We start from the raw sequence: 22,275 nt of genomic DNA on the forward strand, positions 1-22,275 counted from the left end.
AGTATTTGATGCTTTTTGACTATAAACTAAAATTTGACTATAAACAAAATGTCTAGTAGAGGACTGGATGAATAAGTTGTGGTAAATTGGTATGCTGCATAGCTATTAAAGGTGTGAACATACTTAAAATGTCTAAAACTGTTTAAAAGTGTCAAAAGCAAATAATTTTCCACTAGGATAATAGACTAAGCTAAAACACGAAACCCTCCCCCCTACTTCAAATTCAATAGAAATGCTAAATAAAATATATATTTTTAAATGTTTCCAAAGCTGGATTATGGCTGGGGCTTATTATATTGTTCTGCATATGTTTTTTGTTTGTTTTGTTTCTGAGGTGGAGTCTCACTCTGTCGCCAGGCTGGAGTGCAGTGGCCCAATCTTGGCTCACTGCAACCTACGCCTCCCAGGTTTAAGCGATTCTCCTGTCTCAGCCTCTCCAGCAGCTGGGACTACAGGCGTGTACCACCACACCCAGCTAATTTCTGTATTTGTAGTAGAGACAGGGTTTCACCGTATTGGCCAGGAAATCTCCTGATTTCGTGATCCACCAGCCTTGGTCTCCCAAAGTGCTGGGATTACAGGTGTGAGCCACCACGCCCAGCCTGTTCTAAATACGTTAAAAGAATTGCCTATAAGAAAATCTTTCCTTAATAAAAAGTCCATATTTATCAACCTGAGAAAAATACAATTTAAAAATGGGCAAGGAACAAGAACAAAAACTTAACTAAAAGTTGGCAATTTAGCACATAATAATATTTTTTTATATCATTAGCAACTAGGGAAATGCAAATAAAAACTACATCGAGATACCCCATACTGAAACAGATCCAATTGCCCTATAGAGCTGATGTATATGGTTTCTTTGAATAAACACAGTAACTGATCCTTTTAAAACTTGAGACAGTTACATTTGTCTTATCTGAGTTCCTTTCTCAGGAAACCATCAGGCCTCCCAGATAGTATGAACCAGTTGAAACTCACAAGATCACTGCATTTGGACAATGAAAGTCAGACCCCTCACCTATCATGATTGCATAACCCACCACCTACTTCCTGTTCACCAACCCCTCTTCCTTACCCCTCACCAATTCATGTTTTTCCACATATGGTTACATTTCTTCCCAGCAATACAAGCCACTGATTTTAGTCTGTCAGGGAGATGGATTTGAGACTGATCTCCCATCTCCCATATCCTCAGCAGTAACACCCAATTAAAGCCTTCTTCCTTGGTAACACTTACTGTCTCCCTGATTGGCTTTCTAAGCCACAAACAGCAGCACCTAGACCCAAACCCTGGTATTTCAGTAACAACACCATTGATTAGAATGTCTAACAGTTTTTTAAAATGCTAAAAATACCAAATAAAGAACGTGGACCAACTGAACTCTCATAAGTTCATAAGGGGAACACATAACAGCACAGTCACTCTTAAAAATGGTTTGCTGGTTCCTTGTACAATTAAATATACATATTTACCATGACTCAGCAGTCCCACTCCTGGGTATCTACCTTAAAGAAATAAAAATTTATCTTCACGCAAAACCTGTACACAAACATTTATAGCGGTTCTATTCAGAATTCCAAAACTTGGAAAAGGCCGGGCGCGGTTGCTCATTCCTGTCATCCCAGCACTTTGGGAGGCCAAGGCAGGAGGATCACTTGAGGTTAGGAGTTTGAAACCAGCCTGGCCAACATGGTGAAACCCCTTCTCTACTAAAAATACAAAAATTAGCCAGGTGTGGTGGTGTGCACCTATAATCCCACCTACTCGGGAGGCTGAGGCAGGGGAATCACTTGAACTCCAGAGGCGGAGATTGCACTGAGCCAAGATCTCGCCACTGCACTCCAGCCTGGGAAACAGAGTGAGACTTCATCTCAAAAATAAATAAATAGGCCGGGCATGGTGGCTCATGCCTGTAATCCCAGCACTTTGGGAGGCCGAGGCAGGCAGATCACCTGAGGTCAGGAGTTTGAGACCAGCCTGACCAACATGGAGAAACTCCTTCTCTACTAAAAATACAAAATAGCTGGGCATGGTGGCATATGCCTGTAATCCCAGCTACTAGGGAGGCTGAGGCAGGAGGATTGCTTGAACCTGGGAGGTAGAGATTGCGGTGAGCCGAGATTGCGCCATTGCATGCCAGCCTGGGCAACGAGAGCGAAACTCTATCTAAAAAAATAAATAAATAGACAAACAAATAAATATAAAAAATAACAAAACGCAGCCGGGCGTGGTGGCTCACGCCTGTAATCCCAGCACTCTGGGAGGCCAAGGCGGGCGGATCATGAGGTCAAGAGATCGAGATCATCCTGGCTAACGTGGTGAAACCCCATCTCTACTAAAAATACAAAAAATTAACCGGGCGTGATGGCAGGTGCCTGTAGTCCCTGCTACTCGGGAGGCTGAGGCAGGAGAATGGTGTGAACCCGGGAGGCGGAGCTTGTGGTGAGCTGAGATTGCGCCACTGCACTCCAGCCTGGGTGACAGAGCAACACTCCATCTCAAAAATAAAAAAATAAAAAAATAAAAAACGGGCAAAAATACAAATATCCTTCAATGGGTAAATACTCTTCAGTATATTCACACCATGGAATACTATCAGCAATTAAAATAAAACTGTTGTAGGCCAGGTGTAGTAGCTCATGCCTGTAATCTTTGGGAGGCCGAGGTGGGTGAATCACCTGAGGTCAGGAGTCGGAGAACAGCCTGACCAATATGGTGAAACCCTGTCTCTACTAAAAATATAAAAATTAGCCAGGCATGGTGGGATGCACCTGTAGTCCCAGCTACTCAGGAGGCTGAGACAGGAGAATCATTTGAACCTGGCAGGTGGAGGTTGCAGTGAGCCAAGATCGAGCTGCTGCACTCTAGCCTGGGCAACACAGCAAGACTCTGTCTCAAAAAAAATAAAAATAAAAAATAAATAAACTTTTCACATACAATGATATGGATACCAACTAAATTGTGACCTTTTTTCCTTTCTTGTCCAAATTTCTAACTAAGAGACCTAGGGAGTCACGCCCTACAAACCATAAAAATCTCACCAGAAGGGTTTTATTTAACCCCATATACCGGCTTAGTTTCCAACCTGACTGTGGCATAACATTGCATGACAAAGAAGGAAATCAAAATATTTTATCACCAAATAGCCTTCTTTGCCATATATATTATATATTTATATAAAAATATAGGGCCGGGTGCGGTGGCTCATGCCTGTAATCCCAGCATTTTGGGAGGCCGAGGCAGGTGGATCATGACGTCAAGAGTTTAAGACCAGCCTGGCCAACATGGTGAATCCCAGAATCCCATCTCTACTAAGAATACAAAAATTAGCCCGGCGTGGTGGCACATGCCTGTAATTCCAACTACTTGGGAGGCTGAGGCAGGAGAATCGCTTGAACCTGGGAGGCAGAGGTTGCAGTGAGCCGAAATCACACCACTGCACTCCAGCCGGGGCAACAGAGCAAGAGTCCGTCTCGAAAAAAACCCAAAAAACAAACAAACTATATATTTTTTATTTTATTTATTTATTTAATTTTTTTGAGAGAGTCTCCCTCTGTCTTCCTCTGTCACCCAGGCTATAGTGTCATAGCACAATCTAGGCTCACTGCAACCTTCGCTTCCCAGGGTCAAGTAATCCTCCCACGTCTGCCTCCCAAATAGCTGAGATTAACGTCTTTGCCACTGTGCCGGCAAAGTTTTGTATTTTTTGTAGAGATGGGGTTTCGCCATGTTGCCTAGGCTGGTCTTCAACTCCTGGGCTCAGGCAATCCTCCTGCCTAAGCCTCCCGAAGTGCTGGGATTACAGACTTGGGCCACGGCACCCGGCCAGAGAATCTAGCACCTTTTAAAGGTCTAAATAGGACATTTTTGCCATCTAAAGCCGGTCACTATGAGACATCCTAAGAACCTTGGTCTCCACAACTCCTTATCTTAACCCAGACACTCCTTTCTATGAACCTGGTCTTCCGATAACCAATTGCCAATCAGAAAATCGCTGAATCCTCCTATGACCTGTTAGCACCGCTTGGAGTTGTCCCGCCTTTCCTGACAGAACCAGTCATTTTCATTTGTTACTTTATTTAGCCTGACACCTTAAACATGACTGGGACAGAATGCGAGGTTGATTTTCTGGGAACAATCGCCACCCTCTTCCTTGCCCTCTATCTCCTTTCTGTCTCTCCCTGGTTTCCCCTACTGCCTTCCCACCTCTCCCTTGTTTTTGCATCCCCGTGTTTCTCACGCCCTGTATCATGGTCTCCGTCTGTCTCCTCTCGCTCTGTCACAGTCTCCCGCCGGGGGCCGAGGGTGCCCGGCCCGCATCCCTGGGTGACCCTGAGTCCCCGCAGGCGGCCCCGAGACCGGGGTGGCTTCCGCATGGGGTCTCTGCCCGGGGCCGTTCTCTGCCAAGGAGGGAGCGTGGCCGCTCGGGGAGCCCAGAAGGCCCCTGGACCCACGGGGACCGGACGTGGTGGGCGGACCCCTCCTCCGCGTCCCCGAAGGGACAAACCCAGGGCCCCCACGGCCTCCGCGCCCCCGACGGAACAGACACCCTCAGGCCACCGCGCGCCTCCCACCACCTATCCGGCCTCGCTGGATTCCCGGGACCTCCTCACGGACGAAGCCCTCGAGCTCATCCCTGACTCGGGGGCGGCTTTGGAAGGAACCGCACCGGACGCTCCCCTCTTGCTGCCTCTCAGTCTGGGTTTCTGTGGAGCGCGTCTCCCAGTCGCTGTCCCTACTCTCTCTCTCTCTCTGTTCCTGCTCTCTCCATGTTCACCTGCCCCTCCATTTCCCCTCCCGTCAGCTCCCTCATCTGGTCTCCGACCGCCTCCCTCGCTTGCAGATCCCGGGAGCCCGAGGCTCCCTCAAACATCGGCGTGCTGCGGCCTGCACGGAGGGTTCCCGGGCCCCTCCTCTGAGGACCGACCCCCCGGGCGGCGGCGCTCCTCCAGCCCGCAGGGGTCGCTATGGGGCGGAGCGGCCCCAGCCATTGCCGGGCGCCGAGTCCCAGCATGCACCGCGCCCGGTCGGCGCTGCGTTGTGGGGCAACCCAGGCTGTGCCTGGGAGTCGGGTTGGGGCGGAGCGGAGGGGAGGCCGTGCCAGGCGGGGCCGGTTCGTGCGGAACCGCCATGGCCGAGCCGGCTTCGGTAAGAGGGGCCGATGGAGGATGCAGGACTGTCGAAACTCGGGTCCCTGTTGCAGCTGGAGTGGGGTCCGCGTCCAGGGAGTGGGGCGGCGGGGGCCTGGGTCTGGGGGTTGGCAGTGGCCCACGGACTGAGCTCCGGGCCGGGCTGGAGAAGGCGCAGTCTTGCTGCGTGTGCTGTTCTGGAATTGACCTGGGGAAAAGCTGGTCTGGCCGGGCTTGGCAGCGCGAGTCTGTGGCCCCGGCCACTCGGAAGGCTGAGGCGGGAGCAGTGCTTGAGCCCGGGAGCTCTGCGCTGTATATGCGCTGTGTCCATCGCGCGGTGCCTCCGAGTTCTGCATCTGTGTGGTGACCTCGGGAGCGGGGACCACCAGGTACCCCAGGGAGGGGGAACCGGCCCAGCTCGGAAGCCAAGCAGAGCAAAACTCCCGTGCTGATCGTTAGTGGGATCGCGCCTGTGAATAGCCACTGCCGTCCAGCCTGGGCAACAGCCAGACCCCGTCTGTTTAATCAATAAATAAAAGTCGGTTTGGGAGAAAGAATCCGGGTGGGAAAGATCTGTTTCTCGGCTTGTTGTCGGCTCAGATCAACAACGCTGTCCCTGCCTTCAGTGTCGGGACTCTGAACCTCGGGGTGTCTCTGGGGCCCGTGCTCTCCTGCTGAAGGTAGTTTCAGAGAAGCACATCTGTGTTAAGCAGATGAGAAAAAGGAGAAGGAGAACTGGAACTGAGAGAAATTGGAGACTGCTCCCTCTAGGAAAGGACAGAAAACTTAAAATGAATTGGGTGGTTAGCGGAAATCGAATTTACCGTAAAGGCTGTAGTATTGTAATGGAAAATTTGAGCACCGGTTTTAGAGTTTGAAAGGCATATCCTGAGGCTTAATCCAGGAAACTGTTACATTCAGTTAAGTATAACCTTCTTATATGTGCAAGTTTTTCTTGTGCCCCCAATGAAATTTTATAATCTTAGGAATGTAATGCTCCTTATTTATATTTGATTCTTCCCTTTTGCCTCCCACTCCTTTTCCCCAGCCTCCCTTGGCAAGTACAGATTCTTTTTCTGATTTCTTCAAGCTGTGTTTCTACAGCCAGGCTTTCTTTTTTTCTCTCCTCTTTAAATGATTGGGAACCTCCTGGAATATTCCTCTCTGGGAAAGTTTGTGGTAGCTCTTCTTTGACTGTACATTTGAGTTCATAGAAAATGTGATAACAGTTTCTTGGCTAATGTATTATTTGGGATAGGCAAGGAGAAATCTTTTTTTTTTTTTTTTTTTTTTTTTGAGACGGAGTCTCGCTCTGTAGCCCAGGCTGGAGTGCAGTGGCCAGATCTCAGCTCACTGCAAGCTCCGCCTCCCGGGTTCACGCCATTCTCCGGCCTCAGCCTCCCGAGTAGCTGGGACTACAGGCGCTGCCGCCTCGCCCGGCTATTTTTTGTATTTCTTAGTAGAGACGGGGTTTCACCGTGTTAGCCAGGATGGTCTCGATCTCCTGACCTCGTGATCCGCCCATCTCGGCCTCCCAAAGTGCTGGGATTACAGGCTTGAGCCACCGCGCCCGGCCGAGAAATCTTTTTTTGATTTTCCTTTCCACTGTAGCAGTTTAATGCTAATTGTAAATATGGTCATAAATGGGAATTTTATAGGTGGAAAACACATGGGTGGCTGGGCGTCGTGGCTCATGCCTGTAATCCCAGCACTTTGGGAGGCCAAGGCGGGCGGATCACCTGAGGTCGGGAGTTCGAGACCAACCTGACCAACATGGAGAAAGCCCGTCTCTACTAAAAATACAAAATTAGCCAGGCATGGTGGTGCATGCCTGTAATCCCAGCTACTGGGAATACTGAGGCAGGAGAATCACTTGAACCCAGGAGGTAGAGGTTGCAGTGAGCCGACATCGTGCCATTGCACTCCAGCCTGGACAACAAAAGCGAAACTCCGTCTCAAAAACAAAACAAAACAACAACAACAAAAACACATGGGTGAGGTACAAGAAAACTGTAGAGGATTTTGGTTTAAGTCGCATTATAAGAATAATAAGGCCAGGCACCGTCGCTCACGCTTGTAATCCCAGCACTTTGGGAGGCTGAGGCGGGCAGATCAACTGAGGTCAGGAGTTCCAGACTGACCAGGCCAACATGGCGAAACCCTGTCGCCTGTAATCCCAACTACTCGGGAGGCTGAGACAGAAGAATCTGTTAAACCTGGGAGGTGGAGGTTGCAGTGAGCCAAGATCGTGCCACTGCACTCCAACCTGGGGACAGAGTGAGACTCCGCCTCAAAAAAAATAAAAATAAAACAAGTTTGAACTTGTTTGTCATAATAGCTGATACTTCAGCTTTCAGGGCTTATGATAGTTTTGATGATAGAATTTTAGCTTTAAAACTTTTATCTCCAAAATCCTAAGTGTCAAATGTCAGGTCTCCTAGATTCCCTTATTGGGAGAATTGTGCTCCTGACCAACATTTTCTAGACACTTGGGAAGAGCCTCAGCCATCTTTCAAAATGTCCAGTGCTTTTCTTGTAGGCTGTCATGTATATTTATAGCACAGAATCTGAAAGGAGTGAAAATGGAATTTTCAAAAGTTAACACATGTTCTGTTGCTTCCCTATTGCCACAGCGGATCTGTCCTCAAACACCCAGGAAGAGCAGCCCTGGTTAGTTCAGTCCATACTAGAGATTGTAGATTTTTTTTTTTTTTTTTTTTTTTTGAGACGGAGTCTCGCTCTGCCGCCCAGGCTGGAGTGCAGTGGCCGGATCTCAGCTCACTGCAAGCTCCGCCTCCCGGGTTTACGCCATTCTCCGGCCTCAGCCTCCCGAGTAGCTGGGACTACAGGCACCCGCCACCACGCCCGGCTAGTTTTTTTTGTATTTTTAGTAGAGACGGGGTTTCACTGTGTTAGCCAGGATGGTCTCGATCTCCTGACCTCGTGATCCGCCCGTCTCGGCCTCCCAAAGTGCTGGGATTACAGGCTTGAGCCACCGCGCCCGGCCTAGAGATTGTAGATTAATGGTCCACCAGCCAATCATGGCTTGCAGACATTTTGTTTGAAACACCCCTGTTAAAATTGTGAATTTTAGTTGCCAACATGAGTTCACATAAAATGATCTATGTTTCCAGTTTGTCTTTTAAGAAAATGACATGGCCGGGCGTGGTGGCTCAAGCCTGTAATCCCAGCACTTTGGGAGGCTGAGACGGGCGGATCACGAGGTCAGGAGATCGAGACCATCCTGGCTAACTCGGTGAAACCCCCGTCTCTACTAAAAAATACAAAAAAAAAATTGCCGGGCGAGGTGGCGGGCGCCTGTAGTCCCAGCTACTCAGGAGGCTGAGGCAGAAGAATGGCGTAAACCCGGGAGGCGGAGCTTGCAGTGAGCTGAGATCCGGCCACTGCACTCCAGCCTGGGCGACAGAGCAAGACTCCGTCTCAAAAAAAAAAAACAAACCATCCTGGCTAACACGGTGAAACCCCGTCTCTATTAAGAAATACAAAAAAAACTAGCCGGGCGAGGTGGCGGGCGCCTGTAGTCCCAGCTACTTGGGAGGCTGAGGCCGGAGAATGGCGTGAACCCGGGAGGCGGAGCTTGCAGTGAGCTGAGATCCGGCCACCGCACTCCAGCCTGGGTGACAGAGCGAGACTCCGTCTCAAAAAAAAAAAAAAAAAAAAAAGACACATCCCAGGCCGGGTGTGGTGTCTCACGCCTGTAGTCCCAGCACTTTGGGAGGCCGAGGTGGGTGGATCACCTGAGGTCAGGAGTTCAAGACCAGCCTGGCCAACATGGTGAAACCCTGTCTCTACTAAAAATACTGAAATTAGCCGGGCGTGGTTGCACATGCCTGCAATTCCAGCTACCACCAGGAGGCAGAGACAGGAGGATTGCTTGAACACGGGAGGCAGAGGTTATAGTGAGCCGAGATTGCACCATTGCACTCCAACCTGGGTGACAGAATGAGACTCCATCTGTTGTAACTAAGCGAGTTATAGAGAAACGCCACACCTTGAAGCAAATTATGGAGTCCTTTATTAGCCAGTGACCGAGAGACAGCGCTCAAAATTCTCTCAGCCCTGAGGAAGGGGCTAATTTTGTTTTCATACTGTGGTCTAAATGGGGGAGGGGGGAGTTTAGCTGAAGCAATTTTTACAGAAGCAGAACTGGCAAAAAGTTAAAAAAAATTGATTGGTTACAAAAGCTATAACAAAAAATAAACATTTCCAGGTGCAGGGGCTTAAACTATCACAAAGAGATAAATGCAGGGGCTTTGGGTGCCATCCACCGAGCGCGTCCCCAGGAGCTGCTGGTGCAGCTTGCCTCATATCTTATCAGTAAGTGCATTCCTGGACGTGCTTTGAGTCAGTTTCCACTAGTAATGCCCTTAAGGGAGGGAGGTAAAGGGGCTGTAAGTGAAGGAACTAAAATGGAGTCTGTCTGGCTCCCTCAGCTAAGAGAGAATCAGGTTCAAACAAGGTAGGCTATCACATGTCTACAAAAAAAACAAACAAAAAACACGTCTCAGTGTAAAAGCTACAAACCCTGTAGAAGATGACACTGTAGAAAATCTTTAGAACCTAGGGCATGGTGGGAAGTTCCTAGATGTTGCACCACAAGCACAATCAATAAAGGGAAAAAAGGGATAAATTGGACATAACCAAAACTGAAAACTTTGGCTTTCTGAAGGATCCTGTTAAGAGGGTGAAAAGAGGCCGGGCGCGGTGGCTCAAGCCTGTAATCCCAGCACTTAGGGAGGCCGAGACGGGCGGATCACGAGGTCAGGAGATCGAGACCATCCTGGCTAACACGGTGAAACCCCGTCTCTACTAAAAAATACAAAAAACTAGCCGGGCGCGGTGGCGGGCGCCTGTAGTCCCAACTATTCGGGAGGCTGAGGCAGGAGAATGGCGTGAACCCGGGAGGCGGAGCTTGCAGTGAGCTGAGATCCGGCCACTGCACTCCAGCCTGGGCGACAGAGCGAGACTCCGTCTCAAAAAAAAAAAAAAAAAAAAGAGGGTGAAAAGATACGGACTGGGGTCAAAATTTGCAAACCACCTATCTGACAAAGGACTCCTATCTAGACTACATAAAGAGCTCAGCTAGGCAAGATGGCTCACGCCTATAATCCCAGCACTTTCAGAGCCTGAGGTAGGAGGACTGCTTGAGCCCCGGAGTTTCAGATTAGTCTACGTGACATAGCAAGACACCATCTCTATTTTAAAAATTAAGAATCTTCCTTGGACAGTTAAAAAAGATCCAATTAGAAAATGGGCAAAAAATGTAAAGCGACATTTCGCCAAAGAGAATATATGCATGGGAAAAAACACATAAAAAGATGTTTGGCCGGGCATGGTGGCTCACACCTGTAATCCCAGCACTTTGGGAGGCCGAGGCCGGCGGATCACAAGATCAGAAGATCGAGACCATCCTGGCTAACACGGTGAAACCCGTCTCTACTAAAAATACAAAAAATTAGCCGGGCGTGGCGGCGTGCACCTGTGGCCCCAGCTACTCGGGAGGCTGAGGCAGGAGAATCACTTGAACCTGGGAGGCGGAGGTTCCAGTGAGCAGAGATTGCGCCATTGCACTCCAGTCCGGGCAACGAGTGAAACTCCATCTCAAAAAACAAAGAAACAGGCCGGGCGCGGTGGCTCAAGCCTGTAATCCCAGCACTTTGGGAGGCCGAGACGGGCGGATCACGAGGTCAGGAGATCGAGACCATCCTGGCTGACACGGTGAAACCCCGTCTCTACTAAAAAATACAAAAAAACTAGCCGGGCGAGGTGGCGGGCGCCTGTAGTCCCAGCTACTCAGGAGGCTGAGGCAGGAGAATGGCGTGAACCCGGGAGGCGGAGCTTGCAGTGAGCTGAGATCCGGCCACTGCACTCCAGCCTGGGCAACAGAGTGAGACTCCGTCTCAAAAAAAAAAAAAAAAAGATGTTTAACATCATTACTCATTAGGAAAACCAAAATAAAGCCACAGTTAGATATCACTATACACCTATTAGAACTGTTAAAAGTAGTGACATTGCCAAATGCTGGTGAGGGTGCTAAGAAATGCTGTCTTACAGATTGCTGGTAAGAATGTGAAATGGTGACGAGGCACAGTGGCTCAGGCCTGTAATCCCAGCACTTTGGGAGGTCGAGGTGGGCAGGTCACAAGGTCAGGAGTTCGAGACCAGCCTGACCAACATAGTGAAACCCCGTTTTTACTAAAAATACAAAAATTAGCTGCGCATGGTGGCACACCTGCAGTCCCAGCTGCTCGGGAGGCTGAGGCTGGACAATCACTTGATTCCAGGAGGTGGGGGTTGTGGTAAGCTGAGATCGCGCCACTGCACTCCAGCCTGGGCAACAGAGCGGTACTCCCTCTCAAAAAAAAAAAAAAAAAAAAAGGAATGTAAAATGGCCCAGCCACGCTAGAATATAGTTTGGCATTTTCTTTAAAAACTAAACGTATACTTATCATATGACACAGCAGTTGTAGTCCTGGGCATTTATCCCAGAAAAATAAAAACATGCCCACCCCAAATCCTGTACATGATTGTCCATAACAGCTCTTTTGTTAATATCCAAAAAGTTAAAACCAAAATATTTCTCAGTAGGTGAATGGTTAATCAAACTGGTGCATCCATACCATGGAATACTACTCAGCAATAAAAAAGAAATGAAATACAGTCATGGGTTGCTCAACGACAAGAATGCGTTGTGAGAAACACATTGTTAGGCAATTTTGTGGTTGTGCAAACAGAGTGTGCTTCCAAAAACAGATGGTATAGCTTACTACGCACCTAGGGTATATGGTGTAGCTTATTTCTCCTAGGCTACAAACTTGTACAGCATGTTACTGTACTGAATACTATAGGCAGTTGTAACACAATGATAAGTATTTGTGTATCTAAACATAAACGTACAGTAAACATGCAATATTATAACCTTATAGGACCACTGTTTTATATGTGGTCTCTCACTGAAGCATCATGTGGCACATGACTATATTGGTAAACATGACAACTTGGATGGATCTCAAGGACATTATGCTGAGAGAAAAAAGTCAATTTCAGAAGGTCGCATACCATGTGATTCCATTTATATAACTTTTTTTGTTTGTTTTTTTGAGACAGAGTGTCACTCTGTCTCCCAGGCTGGAGTGCAGTGGCACAATCATGGCTCACTGCCATCTACGCCTCCCAGGTTCAAGCAATTCTCCTGCCTCAGCCTCCTGAGTAGCTGGTACTACAGGCATGTGCCACCATGCCCAGCTAACTTTTGTATTTTTAGTAGAGACGGGGTTTCACCATGTTGGCCAGGCTGGTCTCAAACTCCTGCCTGCCTTGGTCTCCCAAAGTACTGGGATTACAGATGTGAGCCACTGCACCCAGCCAACATTCCTGAAATGGCAGAATTGTGATGGATAATAGATTTGTGGGTGTGATTATAAAGGGTTGGAACAAGGGAGCTGTTTGTGGTGATGGGATGCAGTTGTCTCTCAGTATCCTCAAGGAATTGGTTCCAGGACCCCTCACAGATACCAAAATCCATGGACGCTCAAGTGCCTTATATAAAATGGTAGAATTTACATATACCCTGTGCACATTTTCTTGTATATAAATTATCTCTCAATTGCTTATAATACCTAATACAACATAAATGCTATGTAAATAGTTACGCTGGATTTAAAAAATTTTGTAGTATATTTTATTATTGCGTTTTAAAATACATTATTTAAATTTTTATTTTATTTTTTAATAGAGAAGAGGTCTTGCTATGTTGCTCAGGCTGGTCTCAAACTTGAGCTCAAGCACTCTTCCCACCTCAGCCTACCAAAGTGCCGGGATTACCATACCTGGCTTTTATTTGTAAAGCAGTTTTGATCCAAGGTTGGTCGAATTTGTGAATGTGGAACCTGCGAATACAAAGGCTGACTGTAGTTGTGTTTTTTGATTGCAGTGGTGGTTACATGAGTGAGCACATGTGATGAAATAACAGAATTATATGCACACATTGTACCAATGTCAGTTTTTTTCCTTGTTTTGATATAGTACTATAATGTACAATATGACCTTTAGGGTAAACTGGGTGAAGGGTACGTGGAACCTTTTTAGAAATAATTTTTTGGCCAGGTGCAGTGGCTCACGCCTATAATCCAGGCGTGCCACCACGCCCTGCTAATTTTTGTATTTTTAGTAGAGATGAGATTTTGCCATGTTGGCCAGATTGGTCTCTCGAACCAGGCATGGTGGCACACCCTGTAATCCCAGCTACTTGGGAGGCTGGGATAGGAGAATCAGTTGAACCTGGGAGTCAGACCTTGCAGTGAGCCAAGACTGTGCCACTGCACTGCAGCCTGGGCGTCAGAGTGAGACTCTATCTCCAAAAAAAAAAACAAAAAAACAAAAAAAACCCAGGCTGGTTTTGAACTCCTGAACTTAAGCAGTCCTCCTGCCTCAGCCTCCCAAGTAGCTGGGACTATAGGCACACTTACAGGGAAGCCTTCTGTGCTGTTTTTGCAACATCTTGTGAATCTACGTAATTATTTCAAAGTAAAACATTTTTCAAAAACTGACACATCCAACAATACTGGACCCAGTCTTCCACAGCAATAACTGGTTGCTGCTAAGTAAAGCATCCCTCTTTAGATGGTCTTTGTGTTCAAAGACCTGCTATTCATTCATTCATTCATTTTCTTTTTTTTTTCTTTTTTTTTTTTTTTTTGAGACGGAGTCTCGCTCTGTCGCCCAGGCTGGAGTGCAGTGGCCAGATCTCAGCTCACTGCAAGCTCTGCCTCCCGGGTTTACGCCATTCTCCTGCCTCAGCCTCCCAAGTAGCTGGGACTACAGGCGCCCGCCGCCTCGCCCAGCTAGTTTTTTGTATTTTTTAGTAGAGACGGGGTTTCACCGTGTTAGCCAGGATGGTCTCGATCTCCTGACCTCGTGATCCACCCGTCTCGGCCTCCCAAAGTGCTGGGATTACAGGCTTGAGCCACTGCGCCCGGCCCATTCATTCATTTTCGTTTATTTTTATTATTTTTGAGACAGTCTCACTCTGTAGCACAGGCTGGAGTGCAGTGGCAGGATCTCGACTCACTGCAACCTCTGCCTTCCAGGTTCAAACAATTCTCCTGCCTCAGCCTCCCGAGTAGCTGGGACTACAGGAATGTGCCACCACACCCAGCTAATTTTTTTATTTTTAGTAGAGATGAGGTTTTGCCATGTTGGCCAGGCTGATCTCTTGAACTCCTGACCTTAGGTGATCCACTCACTTTGGCCTCTCAAAGTGCTGGGATTACAGGAGCGAGCGACCACGCCCGGCCCGTTCATTCATTTTACTTGGCTTCAATAGACATTTGTGACCCCTTTGTTGTTTATTATATAATATGGCACCATCCAGAAATAATTAACATGTTTTCTTTCTGTATCTCAATAAAGTAATGGACATTGAAAAACAAAGTAGCCGTAAAGTAAAAATGTATGTGTATACTATTTGTGATTCCAGGTAACTGTGACATTTGATGATGTGGCCTTATATTTTTCGGAACAAGAGTGGGAGATCCTGGAGAAGTGGCAGAAGCAAATGTATAAGCAAGAGATGAAGACCAATTACCAGACCCTTGATTCCCTGGGTAAGATGGGCTTCTAAGGAATCATGTTTTAGGAACCAACCTAATAGTGCCAGGCTTCCTTCCCTGTATGAGCCGTGGGCTGGTTGAAAATGATACTGGGCCCAGTTTACATTCATAATGTCTCTTCCCTTTCCTATAATGGCCTGGAAATATGAAATTCCTTTTTATCCGGTGGTATATTTGCCTTCAGTATTATTAATATTCTGAATTCTCTGTCTCCCACCTTAACCCTCCCCCATTTCTCCCACAATTAGAATTAGTAATCTAATTGCCCCTGTTTTTTAAAAAAGTGTATTCTTTTATTTCTTTAATATTTTCATGCTTCCTTATTGTGTTGCCTGAATAAGACGAATTTCTCATCTTAAACCTGGCCTCATTAAAACCATTTCTGCTGGTATCGCTATAATAAGTGATCTCAGTCTAGCCTGGAGGACTCATTCCCTGTTTGTTGTGTGAGATATGAATGACAAGAGTCAACCATGTGAAATTAGGGGGAAGAGAATTTTAAGCAGAGAAAAACTAGGGCAAAGGCCCCAGGACAGGAGTGCCTGGGCTCAGTTTGTTGGGACCCACACTGAGCCTGTGGTAGGACATGCACAGAGGGCTGGTGAGAAAGTGATGCCGAGGCAGGAAGGGCCCCATAGGACAAGATAAGGAGTTGGATTTTATTCTCAACACAAGGGGAAGATTATGGGGTGATTTAAACAGAGGGGAGTAATTTACTTTTAAAATGATTACTTGGGTTGCTATGTGGAGAATGAATCATAGTGGATAGCAATGAAAGGAGAGAGACTAGCCAAGAGTGTTGGCCGTTCTGGTGCGATTTCATGGCAGCTGAACCAGGTAGGTAGTAATTAAGACAGAAGAAGGTGGTCTCCAGATAGGCTTTGGAGGCAGAATCCCAGATTTTGCTGATGGATTGGATGTGGAAAAAAGAATCAACTCCTCGATTTTTGGTTTGAGTATCCTGATGGCGAGTGGCTTTGTTCACCAACAGCAGGAAGGGTCGGGAGGTCGCACATTTGGGCCACATTACATCTGAGATGCTCATAGACATTTCCATGGAAACATAAAGTATGTGAAACTGGAATTCCATGTTAAGGTCAGGACTGGATTTACAGAATTGGAAGACGTTATAGTGATGGTATTTTAAACTATGGGGCTGGTTTGGGATCATCTAGGGAGAATGCGTAGACAGAACAGAAAGAGACCTGGGACAGGCCCTCATTTAGAGGCTAACCTGAGGACACTGAGGCCCAGTAGCCAGCAGGGTGGGACAGATGAGAGCTGTGTGCTGATCCAGTGTTGTTTTGAGGTATCACAATTAGGGTCCTTGAACTTGGAAAATTTAGTCTGATTTTTCCAAATTTCAAAAATCAATGGCCGGGCGCGGTGGCTCAAGCCTGTAATCCCAGCACTTTGGGAGGCCGAGACGGGCGGATCACGAGGTCAGGAGATCGAGACCATCCTGGCTAACACGGTGAAACCCCGTCTCTGCTAAAAAATACAAAAAACTAGCCGGGCGCGGTGGCGGGCGCCTGTAGTCCCAACTACTCGGGAGGCTGAGGCAGGAGAATGGCGTGAACCCGGGAGGCGGAGCTTGCAGTGAGCTGAGATCCGGCCACTGCACTCCAGCCTGGGCGGCAGAGCCAGACTCTGTCTCAAAAAAAAAAAAAAAAAAAAAAATCAAATGGTATTACCTGCCAATGATTTTCTGTATAGAACATCCAGATCCAGGCCCCAGATCTTAGGATTTAGCAGATTCGAGCTCAGGGGATCTACATTTTTCACAAGTATTTGAGGTGCTGCTAATGGTAGTGGTACCCACTTCGGAGAAGAAGCCTTGATGTGAGGGCTGAGCTGTAGCAGACACCACGAAAAGCTCAGAGGAAGAGGCTTCCTGCTGCCTACTCTGAAGACCCTCTACTGATCTATGAAAACCCTTTTTTTTTTTTTTTTTTGACGGAGTCTCGCTCTGTCACCCAGGCTGTAGTGCAACGGCATGATCTCGGCTCACTGTAACCTCAGTCTCCCAGGTTCAAGCTATTCTCCTGCCTCAGCCTCCTGAGTAGCTGAGATTACAGGCACATGCCACCACACCCAGCTAATTTTTATATTTTTAGTAGAGACAGGTTTTCACCATGTTGGCCAGGGTGGTCTTGAACTCCTGACTTCAGGTGATCTGCCCGCCTCGGCCTCCCAAAGTGCTGAGTTTACAAGCGTGAGCCACCGCACCTGGCAAAACCCCTTCTTTTAGGCTTACACCACTAGACTGCATTACTCTCTACCTCTTAATCACTGTTATTTAACAACCTCCTGTTTCTATCACTTCACTGATCAAAAATGTTGGTACCTCGATATTCACCAGGTGTGGTGGCTCACGCCTATAATCCCAATAATTTGGGAGGCTGAGGCGGACAGATGACTTGAGGTAAGGAGTTTGAGACCAGCCTGGCCAACATAGTGAAACCCCATCTGTACTAAAAATACAAAAAATTAGTCAGGCGTGGTGGCAGGTGCCTGTAGTCCCAGCTACTTGGGAGGCTGAGGCAGGAGAATGGCGTGAACCCGGGAGGCAGAGCTTGCAGTGAGCCGAGATCGTGCCACAGCACTCCAGCCTGGGCAACAGAGCAAGATTGCGTCTCAAAAAAAAAAAATTAGCCAGCGTGGTGGCACATACCTGTAATCCTAGCTACTCAGGAGGCTGAGGTGGGAGGATTGCCTGAACCTGGGAGTTGGAGGTTGCAGTGAGCCGAGATCACAACACTGCTCTCTAGCCTGGGTGACAGAGTGAGACTCTGTCTCAAAAAAAAGAAAAGAAAAAAAGAATTTTGGTACCTCAGTAGTGAGGATTGGATGTGAGCCATCTAATCAGAAAAGTTTAGTGATTGAAGTTCCCTCCTTAACTCCCTATAAGTTTTCTTTTCTTCTCTTTTCTTTCTTTTTACTCACAGTGTTCTCATAATGATTACTTTTTAAAATCCTCATCATCCTTAATTTGTCTGCTTCCTTTAATTTTATGAAATATTGGGCCAGGCACAGTGGTTCACACCTGTAATCCCAGCACTTTGGGAGACCGAGGCAGTAGGATTGCCTGAGGTCAGGAGTTCGAGACCAGCCTGGCCAACATGGCGAACCCCAACTCTACTAAAAATACAAAAATTAGCCAGGCGTGGTGGCACGCACTTGTAATCTCAGCTACTCGGGAGGCTGAGACAGGAGAATCACTTGAACCTAGGAGGCAGAGGTTTCAGTGAGCCAAGATCATACCACTGCATTCCAGTATGGGAAACAGAGTGAGACTCTGTCTCAAAAAAATATTGCAGAGGATATTTAAACTGAACAGTCTTTTTTTTTTTTTTTTTTTTTTAAGACAGAGTCTCTATCTCCAAGGCTGGGTGTAGTGGCACAATCACGGCTCACTGCAGCCTCAAACTCATGGGCTCAAGTGATCCTCCCAACTCTGCCTGCTGAGTAGCTGGGACCACAAGCATATGCCACCACACCTGGCTAATTTTAAAAATTTTTGTAGGGATGGGGTCTCCCTATGGTGCCCATTCTGGTCTCAAACTCCTGGGCTCAAGCAGTCCTCCCACCTCAGCCTCCCAAAGCTCTGGGTATACAGGCAGGAGCCACTGCGCCTGGCCTGAACTAAACAGTCTTGGTAAGTCTGTATTCTATTGTCATTCATGTAATTTCAACGGCTTTCATTTTTTTGACTTAATTTTGATTTCATGTCTCTAGGAATCAAAGTCAACTATGAAAATGATTTTTATTGTGGGTAATGGTAAAAGAGAGAGACAGAGGCCAGGTATGGTGGCTCATGCCTGTAATTCTAGCACTTTGGGAGGCTGAGGTGGGCGGATCACTTGAGGTCAGGAGTTTGAGACCATCCTGGCCAACATGGTGAAACCCTGTCTACTAAAATTACGAAAATTAGCCGGGCATGGTGGCGTGCACCTGTAATCCCAGCTACTCGGGAGGCTGAGGCAGGAGAATTGGTTGAACCTGGGAGGTGGAGGCTGCAGTGAGCCGAGATCGCACCACTGCATTCCAGCCTGGGCGACAGACAGAGTGATACTCCGTCTCAAAAAAAAAAAAAAAAGGGTCACAGGGCTGCGTACGGTGGCTCACCCCTGTAATCCCAGCACTTTGGGAGGCTGAGGCAGGCAGACCGCTTGTGCCCAGGAGTTTGAAACCAGCCTGGGCAACATGGCAAAACTCTATCTCTATAAAAATAAAAAATTAGCAGGACATGGTGGCACTTGCCTATAGTCCCAGCTACTCACTCAGGAGGCTGAGGTGGGAGGATCAGTTGATCCCTGGGAGGCAGAGGTTGCAATGAGCCAAGATTGTGCCACTGCACTCCAGCATGGGTGACAGAGTGAGACCCTATCTCAAAAACAAAATAATAATGATAATAATTTTTTAAAGGCCGGGCGCGGTGGCTCAAGCCTGTAATCCCAGCACTTTGGGAGGCCGAGACCGGCGGATCACAAGGTCAGGAGATCGAGACCAGCCTGGCTAACACGGTGAAACCCCGTCTCTACCAAAAAAATACAAAAAACTAGCCAGGCGAGGTGGCGGGCGCCTGTAGTCCCAGCTACTCTGGAGGCTGAGGCAGGAGAATGGCGTAGACCCGGGAGGCGGAGCTTGCAGTGAGCTGAGATCTGGCCACTGCACTCCAGCCTGGACGACAGAGCAAGACTCCGTCTCAAAAAAAATAAAAAAATAAAAAATAAAAAAATAATAATTTTTTAAAATAATTTTTTTTGAGACGGAATCTCGGTCTGTTGCCCAGGCTGTGGTGCAGAGGCACGATCTCTACTCACTGCAGCCTCCATCTCCCAGGTTCAGGTGATTCTCGCACTTCAGTCTCCCGAGTAGCTGGTTTTACAGGCATGTGCTACCACACCCAGCTAATTTTTGTATTTTTAGTAGAGACGGAGTTTGCCATGTTGGCCAGGCTGGTCTCTAACTCCTGACCTCAAGAGATCTGCCTGCCTTGGCCTCCCAAAGTGCTGGGATTACAGGCATGAGCCACCACGCCTGGCCAAAAAAATTATTTAAGTATGCAGTAAACTTAAAGTCTGTGTGGACTCTATTTGCAGGGTATGCTTTTTCCAAGCCAGATTTGATCACATGGATGGAACAAGGGAGAATGCTATTCATCAGCGAACAGGGATGCTTAGATAAAACAAGAAGGACAACTAGCCCTCCTACTGATGAACAGTTGGACATGAAGGATACTGGAAAGTTGCCATGTTTTGGTGAGTAAGATGGATTTAAAGTCATGAATTATTTAATTTTCCTAGCCTTGTTTCTTGAATCTTTCTTTTCGGATACCTGGCTAGATCTAGTCAATAAGAAAAGTTGTTTTGATGGAAAGTGTTAGTTTTCTTCACTCAAGAGGGTAGCAAATGTGGCCAGGCACGGTGGCTCACGCCTGTAATCTCAGCACTTTGGGAGGCTGAGAGGATGGATCACCTGAGGTCAGGAGTTCCAGACCAGCTTGGCCAACATGGTAAAACCCCATCTCTACCAAAAATACAAAAAAATTAGCCAGGTGTGGTGGTGGGCATCTGTAATCCCAGCTACTCTGGGGGCTGAGGCAGGAGAATCGCTTGAACCTGGGAGGAGGAGGTTGTGGTGAGCCAAGGTCGTGCCATTGTACTACAGGCTGGGTGACAGAGCGAGCCTCCATCTCAAAAAAAAGAAAAAAGAAAAAAAAGAAAAAAGAGGCCGGGCGCGGTGGCTCAAGCCTGTAATCCCAGCACTTTGGGAGGCCGAGACGGGTGGATCACGAGGTCAGGAGATCGAGACCATCCTGGTGAACACAGTGAAACCCCGTCTCTACCAAAACTACAAAAAACTAGCCGGGCGAGGTGGCGGGCACCTGTAGTCCCAGCTACTCGGGAGGCTGAGGCAGGAGAATGGCGTGAACCCGGGAGGCGGAGCTTGCAGTGAGCTGAGATCAGGCCACTGCACTCCAGCCTGGGCGACAGAGCGAGACTCCGTCTCAAAAAAAAAAAAAAAAAAAAAAAAAAAAAAAAGAAAAAAGAGGGTAGCAAATGTGAGACTGTATTACGTATTACTTTCATACAGAAAGAAGTTTTATATACACATATATATAATTTTTTTTTTTTTTTTTTTTTAGACAGAGTCTTGCTCTGTCACTCAGGGTAGAGCCCAACAGTGCAATCTCAGTTCACTGCAACCTCTGCCTCCCGGGTTCCAGGGATTCTCCTGCCTTAGCTTCCAGACTAGCTGGGACTACAGGTGTCTGCCACCACACCTGGCTAATTTTTTTGTGTTTTAAGTAGAGAAGGAGTTTCTCTACTTGGCCAGGCTGGTCTCGAACTCCTGACCTTGTGATCCATCCAATTCGGCCTCCCAAAGTGCTGGGATTACAGACGTGAGCCACCGCGCCCGATACCCAGCTAATTTTTTGATACTTTTAGTAGAGATGGTGTTTCACTATATTGGCCAGGCTGATCTCGAACTCCCGACCTCAAGTGATCCACCCATTTGCTCTTCCAAAGTGCTGGGATTATAGACGTGAGCCACCATGCCTGGTATGGTGATATATGTTATTTAAAAAAAAAACAAATCCTGGGAAGAAGATGAGAATTCCTGTAAAAGTAAGGGATGGCCAGGTGTGATGGCTCATGCTTGTAATCCTGGCACCTTGGGAGGTCAAAGCAGGTGGATCACCTGAGGTCAGGGGTTCGAGATCAGTTCAGCCAACATGGTGAAACCCCCTCTCTACTAAAAATACAAAAATTAGCTGGGGGTGGTGGCGCATGCCTGTAATCCCAGCTACTTGGGAGGCTGAGGCAGGAGAATTGCTGGAATGCAGGAGGTGGAGTTTGCAGTGAGCCCAGATTGCACCACTGCACTCCAGCCTGGGTGACAGAGTGAGACTCTGTCTCGAAAAAAAAAAAAGAAAAGAGCAAGGGATCCATTTGTCAAAACCCTGAGAGGAAAAACCACCTCCTTGTCACACTGCCATGTCCATTTGAATATACAGAAATGAAAAACCCTCTAATTTTCTACAAAATATTTTTTTATTGTACAGAACTTTAAAACTTGGGTTAAAACTCCTTTTGAGGCCGGGTGCAGTGGCTCACGCCTGTAATCCCAGCACTTTGGGAGGCCGAGGCGGGCGGATCACGAGGTCAGGAGATCGAGACCATCCTGGCTAACATGGTGAAACCCTGTCTCTACTAAAAAAATACAAAAAATTAGCCAGGCTTGGTGGCAGGCTCCTGTAGTCCCAGCTACTCGGGAGGCTGAGGCAGGAGAATGGCGTTAACCCGGGAGGCAGAGTTTGCAGTGAGCCAAGATTGCACCACTGCACCTCCAGCCTGGGCGGCAGAGTGAGACTCCATCTCAAAAAACAAAAACAAAAAACAAACAAACAAAAAAAACAACTCCTTTTGAATTCCTTGTAACATAAGGGAATATTTCACTTTTTTTTTTTTTTTTTTTTTTTGAGACGGAGTCTCGCTGTGTC

General features: G+C 47.4%; 1 protein-coding gene across 4 annotated transcripts in view; it reads left to right on the top strand.

Moving 5' to 3' along the window:
* Positions 1-22,275, top strand: part of LOC105474855 (zinc finger protein 425) — a 44,644-nt gene that overhangs the window by 16,893 nt on the left and 5,476 nt on the right. For 2 of the 4 annotated variants that reach the window (XM_024790667.2, XM_024790666.2), the window contains exons 2-3: positions 14,633-14,759; positions 19,871-20,029. In XM_024790667.2, coding sequence (XP_024646435.2) covers positions 14,711-14,759; positions 19,871-20,029 — 208 coding nt within the window. In that variant the 5' untranslated portion in view covers positions 14,633-14,710. The other 2 variants (XM_011729678.3, XM_024790665.2) reach the window with 2 other exon arrangements.

Source organism: Macaca nemestrina, chromosome 4 (assembly GCF_043159975.1).
Source record: "Macaca nemestrina isolate mMacNem1 chromosome 4, mMacNem.hap1, whole genome shotgun sequence".
Taxonomy (NCBI): Eukaryota; Metazoa; Chordata; class Mammalia; order Primates; family Cercopithecidae; genus Macaca; species Macaca nemestrina.